Source organism: Thunnus albacares, chromosome 21, assembly GCF_914725855.1.
Source record: "Thunnus albacares chromosome 21, fThuAlb1.1, whole genome shotgun sequence".
NCBI lineage: Eukaryota > Metazoa > Chordata > Actinopteri > Scombriformes > Scombridae > Thunnus > Thunnus albacares.
Window position 1 is genome coordinate 23,125,712 of NC_058126.1, and position 14,810 is coordinate 23,140,521.

The following is a 14,810-nucleotide window of genomic DNA, read 5'->3' on the forward strand; positions in this document are numbered from 1 at the left end:
GACTATAGGTAAGTGTACATGCTTATATGAATTTGTGACCCTTTCTTCAGGCTCTGAGAATGATGCTGGGTTTAGATTTGGTTTCAATTCACCAAAGGAACTTAACACTGAACAACCTCCATGTCCCAAGGGGAGACCCACTCTTCCAAAATGGTAAGCTAATGTCAACTGTCACTCAACCTCCCATTTCCAGTATGATATTTTTAACCATGACCATATTTAAACATTGGAATAACAGAAAATCCCGCAGATGCTTTTGTCACACCATGACACATGGATTTACTTGGGAAATCTCATAATCATAAATTGCATAGAAACGTGTTATTTAACTGAAATTGAACCAAGTGTAGATAGATTTTTTTAAAGAAATAGTTTCTTTAAATCAAAAGTGTAGTTCCCAAGAAATTAAATATTTTTTGCACAATCTGACCAGTTTTCTCTACATGTCTAACAAACATTAACAAAAGGATTGATTCAAGAGTACAGTGTATGTTTTTATGTGAAATTTAATTCCTCTTTTGTTCTTATTTTATCTGATAAACATGTACATGTTTATTCAGTTGTATTAGATGATACATTTGTGAAAAAATCAGGGGGGGGGTTTGATCTTTTTGAAATGTTTTTATTCCTGAAAATAAATGAGAACCACAGTGGGCCTACATAGACTATGAATCCTATTAGGCTATTTCTTGTAGCTGTTACAGTAACATTTATAAAATAATTATGAACATAAATAAAACAATTACAAAATTTTAACTTGACCACTGCATTTGAAGTAATATTTTCATCCATTTAAAAATTTATTAAAATGCATCTTTTGGTGATCTGATCACAAGTGGTTGAGTTGAGTGTATTGCGTTTTGAACAAGGAGGTCATTGTATCTTTTGCACCTATGCCCCATGTCTCCATATCCTCGATTCGGTGTTCAGCTTCTTCCAGCCTTTCAGTTGTGAGGTCAATTTTTCCTGTTATCTCCACGATCTTCTGATTAAAGTCTTTTCTTTATGTCTGTCTGGAAGTTATTTTGAAGGTCAGATAGTTGTTTTGTGATATCACCCCTGAGCGCTTGCATTTCTGTAGTCATATATTTCCTCACTTCTTGTATGGTAGTCAGTATTGCAGTCTCTGCTCCTAGCTTGGTAGCATCTGTGTTGGTATTTTCTGTAGGGTCATCTTCCATCGTCTCTATCCAAATCTCCCTTTTTACCTCTTCATCGTGACTTAGAACAACCCTTATCATTTCCCCCTTCTATCTTCCAACTTCTTTAGGTCGATTTTAGCTTTAACAACTAATTGAATTTAGGGGTTTTCGCTAACTGGTAGAAAGCTAACATTTTACACAGCCATCAACGATTCTACGCCATCAGATGTCAATGCAGCAGACTTTTATACAAGTTGAAAACATAGCACAGCACAAGTAAAGACTAACAATTTTACGTGTAACCAGTTTACATTGCGCTATGTCCCACTTCTTGCAGGAGTAAGTGTCCATTGGCTGGGGGACTTTGTGTTTGTGGAGAGTGGTCTTGGGGTGAGAGTGAAGTTCGACCTGGCCAACACCGTCTACTTAACAGTGACTGCTGAACACCTGGCAGCCACCAGGGGACTCTGTGGAGTCTATAATAACAACGCTGAAGGTGAGGGAAATGTGACGTGTGCAAGCTCACACATGATGTCTACATACTCTGCTATTGTGTCTCTCATCAATGACCCAGGATTCTGATTGAAAATTAAACTTGTGTATTTCTTGTGGACTCTGACCCAGGCTTATTTGGACTGCATCTTCTCTTAGGCTGGATTTAACCTGAAATACCAAAACTGTGGCCACTACTATGCAAGTGTTTATGTTCAAACACTTTTCCTGTGCAGCTGTAACCTGTTTGTTTCTTCTGTCGTAGATGATTTCACCACAATGGGTGGAACTGTGTCCCAGTATGCTGCCAGCTTTGGCAACTCATGGAAAGTTCCTGACCAGCAGAATGAAGTACTGCACTGAATACATTGAATGAGTATTTGACTTCCTTTTGCAACATTATGGCTTTTTGTCACTGCTGTTATTTTTCAATAAAAAGAGACATTTGATTTGTGTGCTTTCTGAATTCAAACAGGACGCAAGATTAAGGGTTGCTCTTGGTGTCAGTTCTGTGACAGTTCTAAAGGTCAAATCGCATTAAATGTGATCGACCATGGGTCTCATGCTTCTTTCAGGGCTGCAGTGATGCGGCTGAGCTGGGGCATAGCTGTGATGTCTCTGGAGATGCTGCCTTACGCAGACAGGCTGAGTCTGTGTGTCACCGACTACTGGAAAACAGCTTCACACACTGCCACCTCCGGGTCAGACACCCCTGATACTCATCACAGTCACATCTCATTACCTGTTTTCTCTAACTCATTGTTTTTCATTGTCCTTTCAGAGACTTGGATACACACAGATGCTTTAATCATATTTCTTTGAAAACCAAGCCTGTAATCAGTATAATGAGTTGTCAAAGAGCTGCTTGAAGTGGATAATTAACCAGGTGTCAATTTTTACAGCAGTTCCAAGAAATGGGACTGTGTCAAAGACTAATGACTTGTAATGACCACATGGAAAAGAATAAGCAACAGCTGAGCCTCAGTGAGAGAATTCAATTACTAGTTTAAGTTCAACCTACATTTAACATTGCTTACAAATCATTTTGAAATCTTTTGAAATAGGTGCAGTAATAAAACTTAGTTAATAAGTTAAGTTAGTGAGTTAATAAGTTATCAATTTAGAAATGCTGATATCTAGCCTATCTCAGGCATTACAGGTGCACTTTTTTATATGATAACATATTGTACTACACTGTACATGCCTAATCTGATTATCCCTTTACACAATCTGTGTTTCCATAAATTGCATTTTTCTTATTTTTATTTCCAATATATATCTACTATAATCTACTATTTACTATTTTATTTCTACTATGTCATTTCTAAGCCACTGTGTGCAGAATTTCAAAATTTCTAACTTAGGCTACCCCTAGTATCAAAAAAGCAGCAATATATTCTGCTACAAGCATGTCAAAAACTATATTAATGAGTGCTGTTTGACACAAACATGTCTTTCTTTGTGTCTTTCAGGTGGACCCAGCAGCATACATAGACACCTGTCTGTACCTGTACTGTAGCCTTCCACCTAGAGAGAGGGATGCAGCAGTGTGTGACACTCTGGCAAGCTATGCCCGAGAGTGTGCCCAGCAACATGTCATCATAATGTGGAGGACAGCCACACTATGTGGTAATAAAATATAACCGTTTGGGCAACCTGATGGCGTAGTTTAGAAGTGTCATAAAGTCACTCAGTCAGTAATATCAGTTACACATTATCTTACTATCAAAAGTTTGCTAACATTAACAGCCAAAATCTACTGGTCATACCAGACCATATAAGGCTGTAGTGACAAAAGTCATGAGTGCCTTGAATAGAGAAAAGGTATATATGAGATGTGCATGGCAATGCTGAGGTCTGGAATATTGCTGGAAAGTTATGTAATTGGACAATCAAAACTTGACTATAAACTATAAGCAAACATAGATGGGTGCAATAGAAAAAGTGACTTTGGTATTTAACTGTCTAACTGTCAAAAATCCTGATGTTGAAGTTTCCTACTGAAACACACAGAAGTTTTCAAAACAGCTTGTAACTCTGACAAAAGAAAAGAAAGACATTGAAATATTCACTGTGATGACATAACTAACATCTCTTTTTAATCTTAAACATACATCTTAAAAAAGACTTTGTAATCATAAAAGTAGAAGTGACTACTAAGTAAGTATACACTTAGTAATACTGAGTGTATACTTAGTAAACATTGTGGTGCTCAAAAACACCTGCACACCTTCCTCTCACTGACTCATCATTCATTTTCTCTCCACTGTATTTCCCCTGCATGGACCCCAGGTCGTGTCTGTCCTGGAGATCAGGTGTTTTCGGACTGTGTGTCCTCCTGCCCCCCCAGCTGTGCATCTCAGCAACTACCTGGGCCCGCTGCAGCCATGGGCCAGTGCAGGGAGGAGTGTGTAGGGGGCTGTGAGTGTCCACCGGGCCTCTACGTTCACCAGGGACTGTGTCTGAAAAGAGACGATTGTCCTTGTTTCCATCGCAGACGTACCTACCAGACGGGCGACAGGATACAGCAGAGATGCAACACCTGGTGAGGGTGTAGTGTGTTTGTATTCCCCCTTTCACACAATTTCATTATTATCTTTCTGACTCTCCATCCTCCTTCTTACTTTTTTAACTCTCAATCCTCCCAGTGTGTGCAAAGCAGGCCAGTGGCAGTGTACTGGGGAGAAGTGCGCTGCCCAGTGCAGCCTGATGGGGGCGCTACAGGTCACCACCTTTGACAAAAAGAGATATTCGCTACAGGGGGGAGACTGTCCCTTCACTGCTGTGGAGGTGAGACATGCAATGCAACCATGCATACAGTGACTATCTACACTATGAGATGAATTTGTGTGTGTGGCAGCCACTTCTCCATTGTGTCTTCATCCTCTGTGTGTGTTCAGGACTTTGTTGACAGGAAGCTGATGGTGAGTGTGCGCTGTGGGGAGTGCACAACAGGAGGTGGTAGTGGAGGAGGACTAGGTTGTCTAAGGGAGATGTCAGTCACAGCATTACGCACCACAGTCACCATCACAGACACTGGTGAGTTAGTTAAACACTCTGACCTGACTACTCATGCCTACCAGTACTGCAGAGTTAAATTATCATTTTACACCTTGACATTGGGAACAGCAAACATAACTAACATTAAAGCTGCTATGTCTAGAATTTTTTATGGATTGCATCTTTAAACAAATAAAGAAATCATTCTGTTTGTAGAGAAATAAGATAATTCCGCTGTTTTCAGTCAGTTAATGCTAAATCAATCTATGGAGTGTTTTAATGTCTTTCAGCTCGTTGTTTTGGGTTTATGTTCCACAACTTTACTGTTTTGGTTCAGCTTTACAGCTCTCATCAACCTCATTTCCAGCCACAGCAGGCAGATGTTTGCAAAAAAATAGCTCTAATGAACCCATTGTACACTACTTGCTCAGCACCAAACAGCAGACAGACAGGTTAAAGTAGAGACTGGTGAACATAATAGAGCAGTTAAAGCAGCTGAAGAACCGGATATATATAACCAAGTATTTACAAAGGGGAAAACACATGTTTGTTATTATTAAAGCAACCATGTGCAGATTTTTATGTAATTGTAGCATCTGTCAAATTATTTTGATTGCAGAATTTTTGTTTGTAGAAAAAGTAGACATTGCTTAAGTCAGAAACATTTCAAGTTTGACAGATAAGATCTTTAAGTTCTTTTGAAAAAGCATTTCATGTAATAAATGACCAATAAATAAATAAATATCATTTTTTATGGTGAGAAGTCTTCATTGTGAATGTTTTCACTACCATCTGATGGCTTACAGTTGGTATTGTTTCCTCCAGGCACAGTGACATTGAATGGCCAGAGGGAGGCGTTGCCCGTGGTGACAGGGGACCTCGTTGTGCGAAGGGCCTCCTCCTCCTTTCTCCTCATCCAGACGTTTGGCGCTCAGCTTCTCTGGCATCTAGATGGACCCCTGATCCTGATTACTTTGCAGCCTGGCTTTGCAAACAAGGTGACCTTCACATACTGTATATGGTGCTTTGAGGTGTACCAGTCTAAGTCCTCAATTGAAACCAACTAAATGAAACAGCAGTGTTTGTATTTTTCCATTTTGAGCACCTAAGTGGTTCCAAATTTCAAATATAGGTGGCATCTTGAGTTCCAAAATGATTAGCTGAAACTCAGTGATCAAGCAAAACAGAAATTTCAACTCTACTCAACTCGTGTTCCTTTGTTTTGGTTAATGAGTGTATTTGTTGTATTCAAGGTGCGCGGCCTGTGTGGAACGCTGACCTGGAACCAGCATGATGACTTCACTACTCCAGAAGGAGACGTTGAGAACAGCGTGTCATCCTTTGCTAGGAAATTCACTACAGAGCATTGTACTCTACCTAGAGGAGCACCACCTGACCCCTGCACCACATACACCCAGAGGAGACATTATGCAGAGACCGTGTGCTCCGTCATACACAGCCCCGTATTCCAAGTTAGTGTGCATCTGACATGTTGTGTCTGTCTCAGTCTTGTTGTGTGATGTGTACGTAACCCTCTGCCTCTCACTCATTCACACATGCTCACTCTCTCATTCTGACCTTTTAGGCCTGTCATGACGTGGTGGAGAGGGAGCCCTATTTCCGCCTCTGTCTGTTGGAGGTTTGCGGTTGTGCTCCACAGAAGGTGTGTCACTGCACCATCCTCACCGCTTACGCCCGACACTGTGCCCAGGAGGGTGTAGCTGTCCACTGGCGCAACCACACCTTCTGCTGTAAGTACGGCCATTGTTTAATGATGTTCCATGATGCCCATTAGTGGTTGCCATGGTAACACTGAGTTCGTAGAAATATCCAATTAATATTTGATGATTGTGGGTCTCTCTCAGTGAAATCAAATGGAATAATTCATTCATTCATTCTTTCGTTTGTTTATTCATCTGTCATGTGGGTGGTCTTAGTCACCATTAATTGGATTCTGATTGGTCCAAGGATCCGATGCAACACATACAGGTGACATTTTCATTAGGTGTGGAATCACATGGCTTGAAACCAATTAAGCCTTTGACATCAGACTCAAGAAAGACTTGATTTGTCACTGATTTGTGACTTCACTTGGACTTGAGCCTCCTGAAAGTTTTGATCCCCTCCCCAAGTCTTTGGTGGCACCAGCAGCATATCAAGAGACAGCTTAGATATCCAGGCCAGGGCTCAGTTTACAGGCCTACTTGAAGGCTAGAAGCATATGCCCCACAATGTTGCTATGCCAAAAACTGAGAAACCATTAACAAACTTTCGTGCCCTTTAGATTTTAGCCTTTAGAGCTGTATAATCATGTACTATGCCAAGCTATTTATACCAAGTTGTTTTGGCTTTGCAAAACCTCTTCCCCTCTCGTGTCTCCCCAGCGGTCCAGTGTTCAGGGGGCCAGGTGTACCAGGAGTGTGGTCGTGCATGCAGGGGTGCATGTTCAGACCTGCGGCAGGGCTGGAGCTGCGATGACAGTGGTGGTGGTGGAATGGGCTTTAGGATGTGTGTTCCAGGTTGCCAGTGCCCATTAGGACTAGTGCAGGACCACCAGGGCCAGTGTGTGCCCATCGCTATGTGCCCCTGCGTGCAAGGAGACAAGACGTACTCGCCTGGGGCTGTTGTTCAGAACAACTGTAATACATGGTATATAGTAGCGTAGGAGGAACTTTTGGCTTTTGAACATTCTGACTAACACTGTGTATGGTTTTAGATACTCTCGCTGGAAAAATGCTCCACTTCCCTTAGTGCACTTGAAAAGTAAAAGGTCACGATGATAAAGCAAGTATAACTAAACCACAATTTTAAGTTTTTTAGTTGCCACTTTGATCAGCTCATTTCATAGAACCTTCTTTGACTCTTGATGGGACAATTTCACTGCCAGGTTAAATATTAACATTGTGGTGTAGGCGTAATGCTCTTGCAAATAGCAGATGCACTAAACATTCTCAGAGTGAAGACATGATGATAGAGGTTAATTACGTTTAAGCTCTAACTGACCTACTAATGTATTATTGCACATCATAAAAATCAGCTTTCTTTTTAATGGCTATCTGCCTTCTGCTTTTATCACAAGGTAATTGTGATAAAGAATCAGAGTGAGTAAGCATATTTTCTCTGTTATCAGCGTAACACAGCTTTAATGTCGCTGCAATATAATACTGGCACAGTTTCATGAATATAGTACTGAACCTTTATTCCACCGGGTAACAGATATAGAATAGAATAGTGTGTTACTAACAAATCTGTCATTTTTTTGCCCTTTTTAGGATAAGTGTTTTGTAATAACATACATAAATGATATTTTTTTTGATTATGATTTTTTTTATTTGATTGCATTACTCAGTTAGTATAGAAAAGTATGTGCTAGGTGTTTTCCAGATAAACTTAAAACCATGATGTGTAGAATTTGAATATTTCCAACTTGGCGCCCACTGTGGTACTATTAAGAATAATTTAAAAGATGCTAGAATCACACAAAATGTCTATACATGGTGGCTTTAAGTTGCGTCCTTACTTAAAGAAATTCCTGCCTTGGCAATAAATGTAATGAATGTGTAAAGTGCATATGAGCACACATTGTCCTAAGAGATTTTCTAGTGGTGTAAGAGCTCTGATGAAATCACTCTATGTTCCTGCTCCCTGCTACAGGATAGGTTGATTTCATTGCGTCTCTTCACTACATAACGACAGCGATCATCACTCTAAGCATCTGAGTCATCTGTTAATGACTGAGTGAGAGCAGTCACAGTAGCAGTAGAGAGCTGAATGAATGTGTTTCTTTGATTTTATTGTATACGTCTCACACGTCTATATACGTGTGTTATATGTGCTGTGTTTCATTTTATATGTGTGTTTTATATGTGTGTTTCATTTTACGAGACTCATTTTCTTTGTGTTGTAACTTCTGAGATAAGACCATTGACCTGGTTAATTGTGATAAAGAAATATCGGATGATTAGACAATTATTACACTGATATAAAAAAATGACACACAACACATCTATTCACCTTGAATGACACAACTTGGTTGTAGACCTCTTAGCATATTTTGTTGTTGCCTCATTAAATTTTATAGCTACTGTTTCAGTTTTATTAACAGTAAAGTACAACTTTGTTGATCCCTAGTTAACTCTCTTGAGCAAGCGCAGATTCAGTATAATGCTCAAAGCACTACAAGTCTCTAGATTTCTTGTCTCTAGGCCAACTTGCCTCAACATGTCTGTCTCATGATGCACATTATTCCACTTTGTGTTATTTACTGACTGCTGATATTTCAATACAAAGCTTGATTTAAGCTGAAACATACACATAATGCCTTTCCGTCTATGTCAGAACTGATTCTGCTCACTCTCCTCTTCCATTTACAGTGTGTGTGAGCATGGGTTGTTTAACTGCACACAGGAGCACTGTGAGGAGGTGAACCAGTGTCCTGGCTCTCTGGTCTACTCTCCACGCTCCTGCCTCCTCACCTGCTCCAGCCTGGACCCTCCTAGTCAACAGCAGGGGCCCAGTGCCTCACAGCTGAGCTGTAGAGAGCCCCTGTCTGGCTGTGTGTGTCCTCAGGGAACTGTGCTACTAGTGGGTGAAAATTCTAATTTAGTTTTCTGAATGGATATAGGATAAAGGATATAACAAAACAATTATGCAACTCTTTTGGAGTGTGAAATGTTGATACTATACCCTTTTCATAGCAGACATTTTTCCCTTGCATGCAAAGCACAGGTGTAGTTAATAGCATGAATGATTGCTCCTGTCAGCCATGCTTGTAAGCCAGCACATGCAGCCAATATTAAGGTCATTAGTTCTACCTGTGGGTTTCCAAATGTCACATGTCCAAATGTCTGTCATGAAAAAATCCCTAGATCAAACTTTATGATTTGTCCCCAGTAGCATTTGCGTAAAACCTTTGGCAATTTGAAGGCAGCAAAGTGGAAAACACAACATTTGGATATTATCCCCATATAAATTTGACATGGTGAACATGTTAGTTTTATACATTCAGCAGACATGAAACAATATTAGACTTCATCTGGAGTCTGGCTACATGTTTCTGGCTACCTGCCAAATGTAAATTTAATATTCACCCTCCTTCTAGATCTAGCTTGTTCTCCACAAAATCCTGAGGGAAATGTCTGGCCTTTAGCAACTAATTGCTATACTAGCTCACTAGCTAGTTGCTAACTTTGTTTGACCTATGACTGCTAGGCTTAGGAAGAAATGCCCTGTTTTTCTGAATTAACCAGATAACCATCTCAGAATTCTGAGAAATTCTTCTTTATTTTTCTGAAATAATGAGGGACCTCAAAATCTCAAGAGAGGTTCCAATTTCTACTTGAGAACTCAATTTCATGGAAGCAAACATGTCCCACCTGTTAAATTTCGTCCACTTTTATTTTGATTTTGGTTTGAAAGAGGTTGGTTTGGGAGATACTCGTGTTTTTAAGTAATATAAATGGTAATGTTATTAGTTTGTCGACTTTGTGCAGGCACCTCAGAACAGGCAAAAATGTCTCATCAAACCCCAAAAGTAGATGAAACAAACACCAGCTGCCTACAGAGCTAAGAAATTATTTTTTCATTTTATCTCGTTAATTTAGGAAAAAGAGCAGAAATATTTTTTCCATGACTTTTCTCAGAACTCTGAGATAATTACGTCGTAATTCAGAATGCATTACGCTTCTGTACTAGGTAGAGCTTCTTTGTGAGAAAAGAGCTGCCTGCTACGTCTGGAAACAAGGTTGATAACGCAGTGAGACTGAACGAAAAAAGTTGTGGTGTACAACCATAGTGTACAACCAAAATAATAAGCTAAAAGATGCTAAGACTGAGCGCTACGGTAGATGCTAACGGTAGAGCTGACCTACAGAGTCGGTTATATTTCTCTGTGAGTTTGGTGTTACAAGATACACCTTCCACACTAAACATGTAAATTTAATTTAAAACTATTTAGAGCAGCTGTATGTGTTAGCATGCTTACACTGAGCAATAGGAGATAATGGGTGTATTTTGGATGTTTATTTTTTTACTTCTGATGGAGCTAAGCTAGCAGGTTCTTCCTGCTAACCTGCTGTAGGTTTAACATTGTTCATAACTTCCCTCGTAAAGAATGCATGGTCTTATCTGTTCCTTTACTTTGTCACATATTTAGTTGAAAGAAAATGCCGGTATGGTACCTTTTAGTTTTATTGGTAGCTTTATAATGTCTCCACTTTTTCTGGTTCATTTGGCTTTGTTAATTATAAAATGTGTCATTAAATCATTGAATATTAATTAAATTAATTTAAATGGACAGATGATAGACACATAATATCATAATTTCATGTGGCTGAGTTTTGACTACTGTACATTATGTCTTCTCTGGGTTACTCCAGGGTGATCACTGTATCCTGCCAGATGAGTGCCCATGTCACCATAATGGTCAACTTTACTACACCAACGACACCATCACTAAAGACTGCAACACATGGTAATGTATGCAGTTGTCTCATTGCATCACATCCCCTTTTAACATTTAATTATCTGAACTATACCTCATTCATTCTTGCAGTGTGTGTAAGGAGCGCCGCTGGCACTGCAGCCAGTCCGCCTGCACCGGTGTGTGTGTGGCAACCGGTGACCCACACTATGTGACATTTGATGGCCGCTGCTTCTCTTTCCTGGGTGACTGCCAGTATGTGCTGGCAAGTGAGAGCAGTGGTTTATTCAGCGTCACTGCGGAGAATGTGCCCTGCGGGAGCACCGGGGTCACCTGTACAAAATCTGTCACCCTCAGCCTGGGGAACACCATCATTCACCTGCTGAGAGGTAGGCGGGAAGCGGAGGCTGGATGAGAGGAGGCTGGCATTCATATGTTTTAGGAGATAGTTGCTTGAATTAAGCTGTCTTGTTTCTGTGATTTAGGTAAAGCTGTGACAGTTAACGGGATGCCAGTTACTCTACCAAAGTCCTACAGTGGCAGTGGTCTGACTTTGGAACGAGTGGGCCTGTTTGTCTCACTCTCCTCTCGACTTGGGGTCACTCTGCTCTGGGATGGAGGTAGGACACACACACACACACACACACACACACAACTTCTGCAACTTGAAATAATCTCTCGTTCAACCCTTTCATACTCAAGGTTAGGTGTCTTTGTAGACTATAATTTGTTTGTCAATGTTTGTTAACTTTAAACCTTATGTATAGATCCCTGTGACATGTTATAATTGCCAAAAATATAGTTTTTCTACATATTTTTATATTTTCATACAGTACTTGATCCAGTATTATTGTTGGAATTTGCAGTAGCAGCAAATAGTCAGTGGCTTTAGATAGAGGTTAATAAACAAATCAGTTGTAATGTTGTCATTCTGCTTTGTTTTCAGGTATGCGTGTGTATGTGCGTCTGGCAGCACACCTGCGGGGCCGCGTCGGGGGCCTGTGCGGCAACTTTGACGGTGACACAGAGAACGACTTTACAACACGACAGGGCATAGTGGAGTCCACAGCCGAGCTGTTTGGGAACTCCTGGAAGGTCAGCCCCTCGTGCCCTGATGTAACAGACCAGGACCTCCGAGACCCCTGCTCTGTAAGTTCATACACTGGAAATCCAGTTTTGATGATACATTCTCGCTCTCTCTTCCTCAAACACACAAACACATACACTTGAAAACCAACTAACGTCTGTCTCTTTGTCTTGTTCAGCTGAACCCCCACAGAGTGACATGGGCCAGGAAAAGGTGTGCAGTCTTGACTCAGGAGCTCTTCTCTCGATGCCACACTGAGGTGCCCTTCCAGCAGTATTATGACTGGTGTGTCTTTGATGCTTGTGGGTGAGTGACAGCACTAATCTACACTGGATGTCTCAAAAGTTTTACAGTAGTCTACTCCACTATAGACATTACCTGTGTTCTATGCGGGGAAAAAAAGGCTGTTGTAGGAAGAAATTACTGTTTTTTAGAATTTCTTGTTTTGTTCTTGAGATTGTTCACTTACAGTAATACTGTAAATGACACATGAAGAAACCATATGATTTTATTGTGTGGTTTTTAGCTGTGACTCTGGTGGGGACTGTGAGTGTCTCTGTACAGCCATTGCCGCCTATGCTGAGGAGTGTAACCGCAGAGGGGTCTACATCCGCTGGAGGTCCCAGGAGCTCTGTCGTACGTCAATCTTCAGCTCATGCACTTTAATTCCTTTCGTCCTTTCTTTCTGTTGCTTTTGTTCGCTGATGTAGTGTTGCTGTCTTTCTTCTTCTCACCATTTACCTCATTCCCTGCAGCTCTGCAGTGTGAGAATGGGCTGGTGTACGATCCCTGTGGTCCAGCTTGCTCTCCCTCCTGTCCCACTGTGCAGCAGAGTCCACACTCCCAGTGTGGTGCCCTCTCCTGTGTGGAGGGCTGCTTCTGCCCTTCTGGCACTGTCCAACATGGTAAGACAGACTTAACAAACTGATTCTGTGCTTCTGCAGATGATATATACTCTGGTCAAACATATCATAATGGGCGTCTTTTGATTTTACAGCCTGTGGTGCCACAATCACAACAAACTTTACACATTTAGCTCATTAACAACAGGCAAAACTATAAGAATAGCAGGATTGTCAGTATGTTTTCTGTTCTACAGGTGACAGCTGTGTAGTCTCCTCTAAGTGTCCATGTGAATGGGAGGGCTCCATGTTTCCAGCTGGAACTAGCATCACTCAACACTGCCAGAACTGGTTAGATGATCTCTTACACTCTGTTAAAAAGATAAGGAAGTGTTATTTTTCAAAAGAAGCTGACCATTAAGATTGAAGTCAGTGGGAATTCTTTGCCTTTGTGATTCCAGTTCCTGTGAAGATGGTGTGTGGCGGTGTGACGGTGTGGCTTGCCCTCCTCCCTCCCCTCCCTGTCTGGAATCAGAGTTTACCTGCGCTGGGGGTCGCTGCATCCCTTCTCAATGGGTGTGTGACAATGAGGATGACTGTGGTGATGGTTCAGATGAGATTTGTCCATCCACTTGCTCTCCAGACCAATTCCGCTGTACCAGCACGCCAAGGTGAATCCAAACCTGTTTGAAATTTGCTCTAAAGCATGGCATTGTCTTAATGTGGAGACATGTTCTCATAGGTGTCACCCTGGCAACAAAGCAGCAAAGCAGCAAAGCAGCTGATATTTAGCATATGAGCAGTAGCATGTTATTACACTAATATGCTAACCGAAATGTTACATACTGGCTACAATCTTAATGTTAACTTGTTAAATATTACATGCTAAACAATAGCATGTTAACTTCCAACAGCAAAATGATACGTTTTTTGCCTCACTAGTGGTAACAGCTTCTAGCATTGCTTTAAGCTCTGACTTTAAGTCATATTTTTATATTTGAAAGAGTCATTATTACCTGCTGCAATGAAATTCCTGAAGTGAATAAAGTGTATTAACCCCAACCCTGCAGTGGACCGTGTTTGAACCTGGCTCTGCGTTGTGATGGCCACCCAGACTGTGCTGACCAATCAGATGAGGAGTTCTGTGGACCTGCCACCCCCGTACCCCTGTGTCCACCGGGGGAGTTTCAGTGTGCCAGTGGGAAGTGTCTGTCAGCCAGCCGTGTGTGTGACGGACGGCTGGACTGTGGTTTTGCTGACAGTTCTGATGAGCAAGGTAATCTATCACTTATACTCCATCCAGCAGTATACTCCATGCACAACTCAACTGAACAAGATACTGTATTGACAAAATACCGAAAAATGTTATCTTATTATCAAACTCTATCATGCAACATACTTCATCAGCAAATTTCGGCAAGCACAGTATCCTTTCAACAACTTATTTGTTGGATCTTGGGTTTTTTTTAATGTGGGCATAGTTGAATAATGAATTTCCTGTGTGCTAAACTGTGCTTTTGCCGGACCAGACTGTGGCGTGGTGTGTGATGAAGGGGAGTTCCTGTGTGCTGGGGGACGCTGCATCCTCTACCTCCACCGCTGTGATGGACATGATGACTGCGGTGACCTTAGTGATGAGAGGGGGTGTGTTTTCAGTTCTGCTGAAGGTTTGGTATTTTGGATAGTGAGCGGTTAAATGGACTGGCATAGATGTTTAGTGCAGTGTTTGAATTTAGACATTGAATATTATAAATATGCTTTACAGAGTTTGTTTTGTGAAATGGGTGCAGCTTTTAATGACTTCACTGCAACAGAAAATCTCCCTT

At 41.1% G+C, this 14,810-nt stretch overlaps 1 protein-coding gene across 5 annotated transcripts in view; it reads left to right on the forward strand.

Moving 5' to 3' along the window:
• sspo (SCO-spondin) overlaps positions 1-14,810 on the forward strand; it is a 91,084-nt gene that overhangs the window by 16,605 nt on the left and 59,669 nt on the right. For 4 of the 5 annotated variants that reach the window (XM_044339310.1, XM_044339313.1, XM_044339312.1 and 1 more), the window contains 24 exons: positions 51-153; positions 1,480-1,638; positions 1,900-1,985; positions 2,210-2,335; positions 3,107-3,263; positions 3,927-4,179; positions 4,283-4,424; positions 4,535-4,673; positions 5,460-5,632; positions 5,888-6,106; positions 6,220-6,385; positions 7,019-7,283; positions 9,008-9,218; positions 11,012-11,106; positions 11,188-11,444; positions 11,541-11,675; positions 12,002-12,204; positions 12,321-12,448; positions 12,669-12,778; positions 12,898-13,047; positions 13,242-13,335; positions 13,446-13,655; positions 14,055-14,260; positions 14,514-14,628. In XM_044339310.1, coding sequence (XP_044195245.1) covers positions 51-153; positions 1,480-1,638; positions 1,900-1,985; positions 2,210-2,335; positions 3,107-3,263; positions 3,927-4,179; positions 4,283-4,424; positions 4,535-4,673; positions 5,460-5,632; positions 5,888-6,106; positions 6,220-6,385; positions 7,019-7,283; positions 9,008-9,218; positions 11,012-11,106; positions 11,188-11,444; positions 11,541-11,675; positions 12,002-12,204; positions 12,321-12,448; positions 12,669-12,778; positions 12,898-13,047; positions 13,242-13,335; positions 13,446-13,655; positions 14,055-14,260; positions 14,514-14,628 — 3,902 coding nt within the window. Of the gene's footprint in view, positions 1-50; positions 154-1,479; positions 1,639-1,899; positions 1,986-2,209; positions 2,336-3,106; positions 3,264-3,926; positions 4,180-4,282; positions 4,425-4,534; positions 4,674-5,459; positions 5,633-5,887; positions 6,107-6,219; positions 6,386-7,018; positions 7,284-9,007; positions 9,219-10,142; positions 10,525-11,011; positions 11,107-11,187; positions 11,445-11,540; positions 11,676-12,001; positions 12,205-12,320; positions 12,449-12,668; positions 12,779-12,897; positions 13,048-13,241; positions 13,336-13,445; positions 13,656-14,054; positions 14,261-14,513; positions 14,629-14,810 lie in introns of those variants that run through there. The other variant, XM_044339314.1, reaches the window with a different exon arrangement.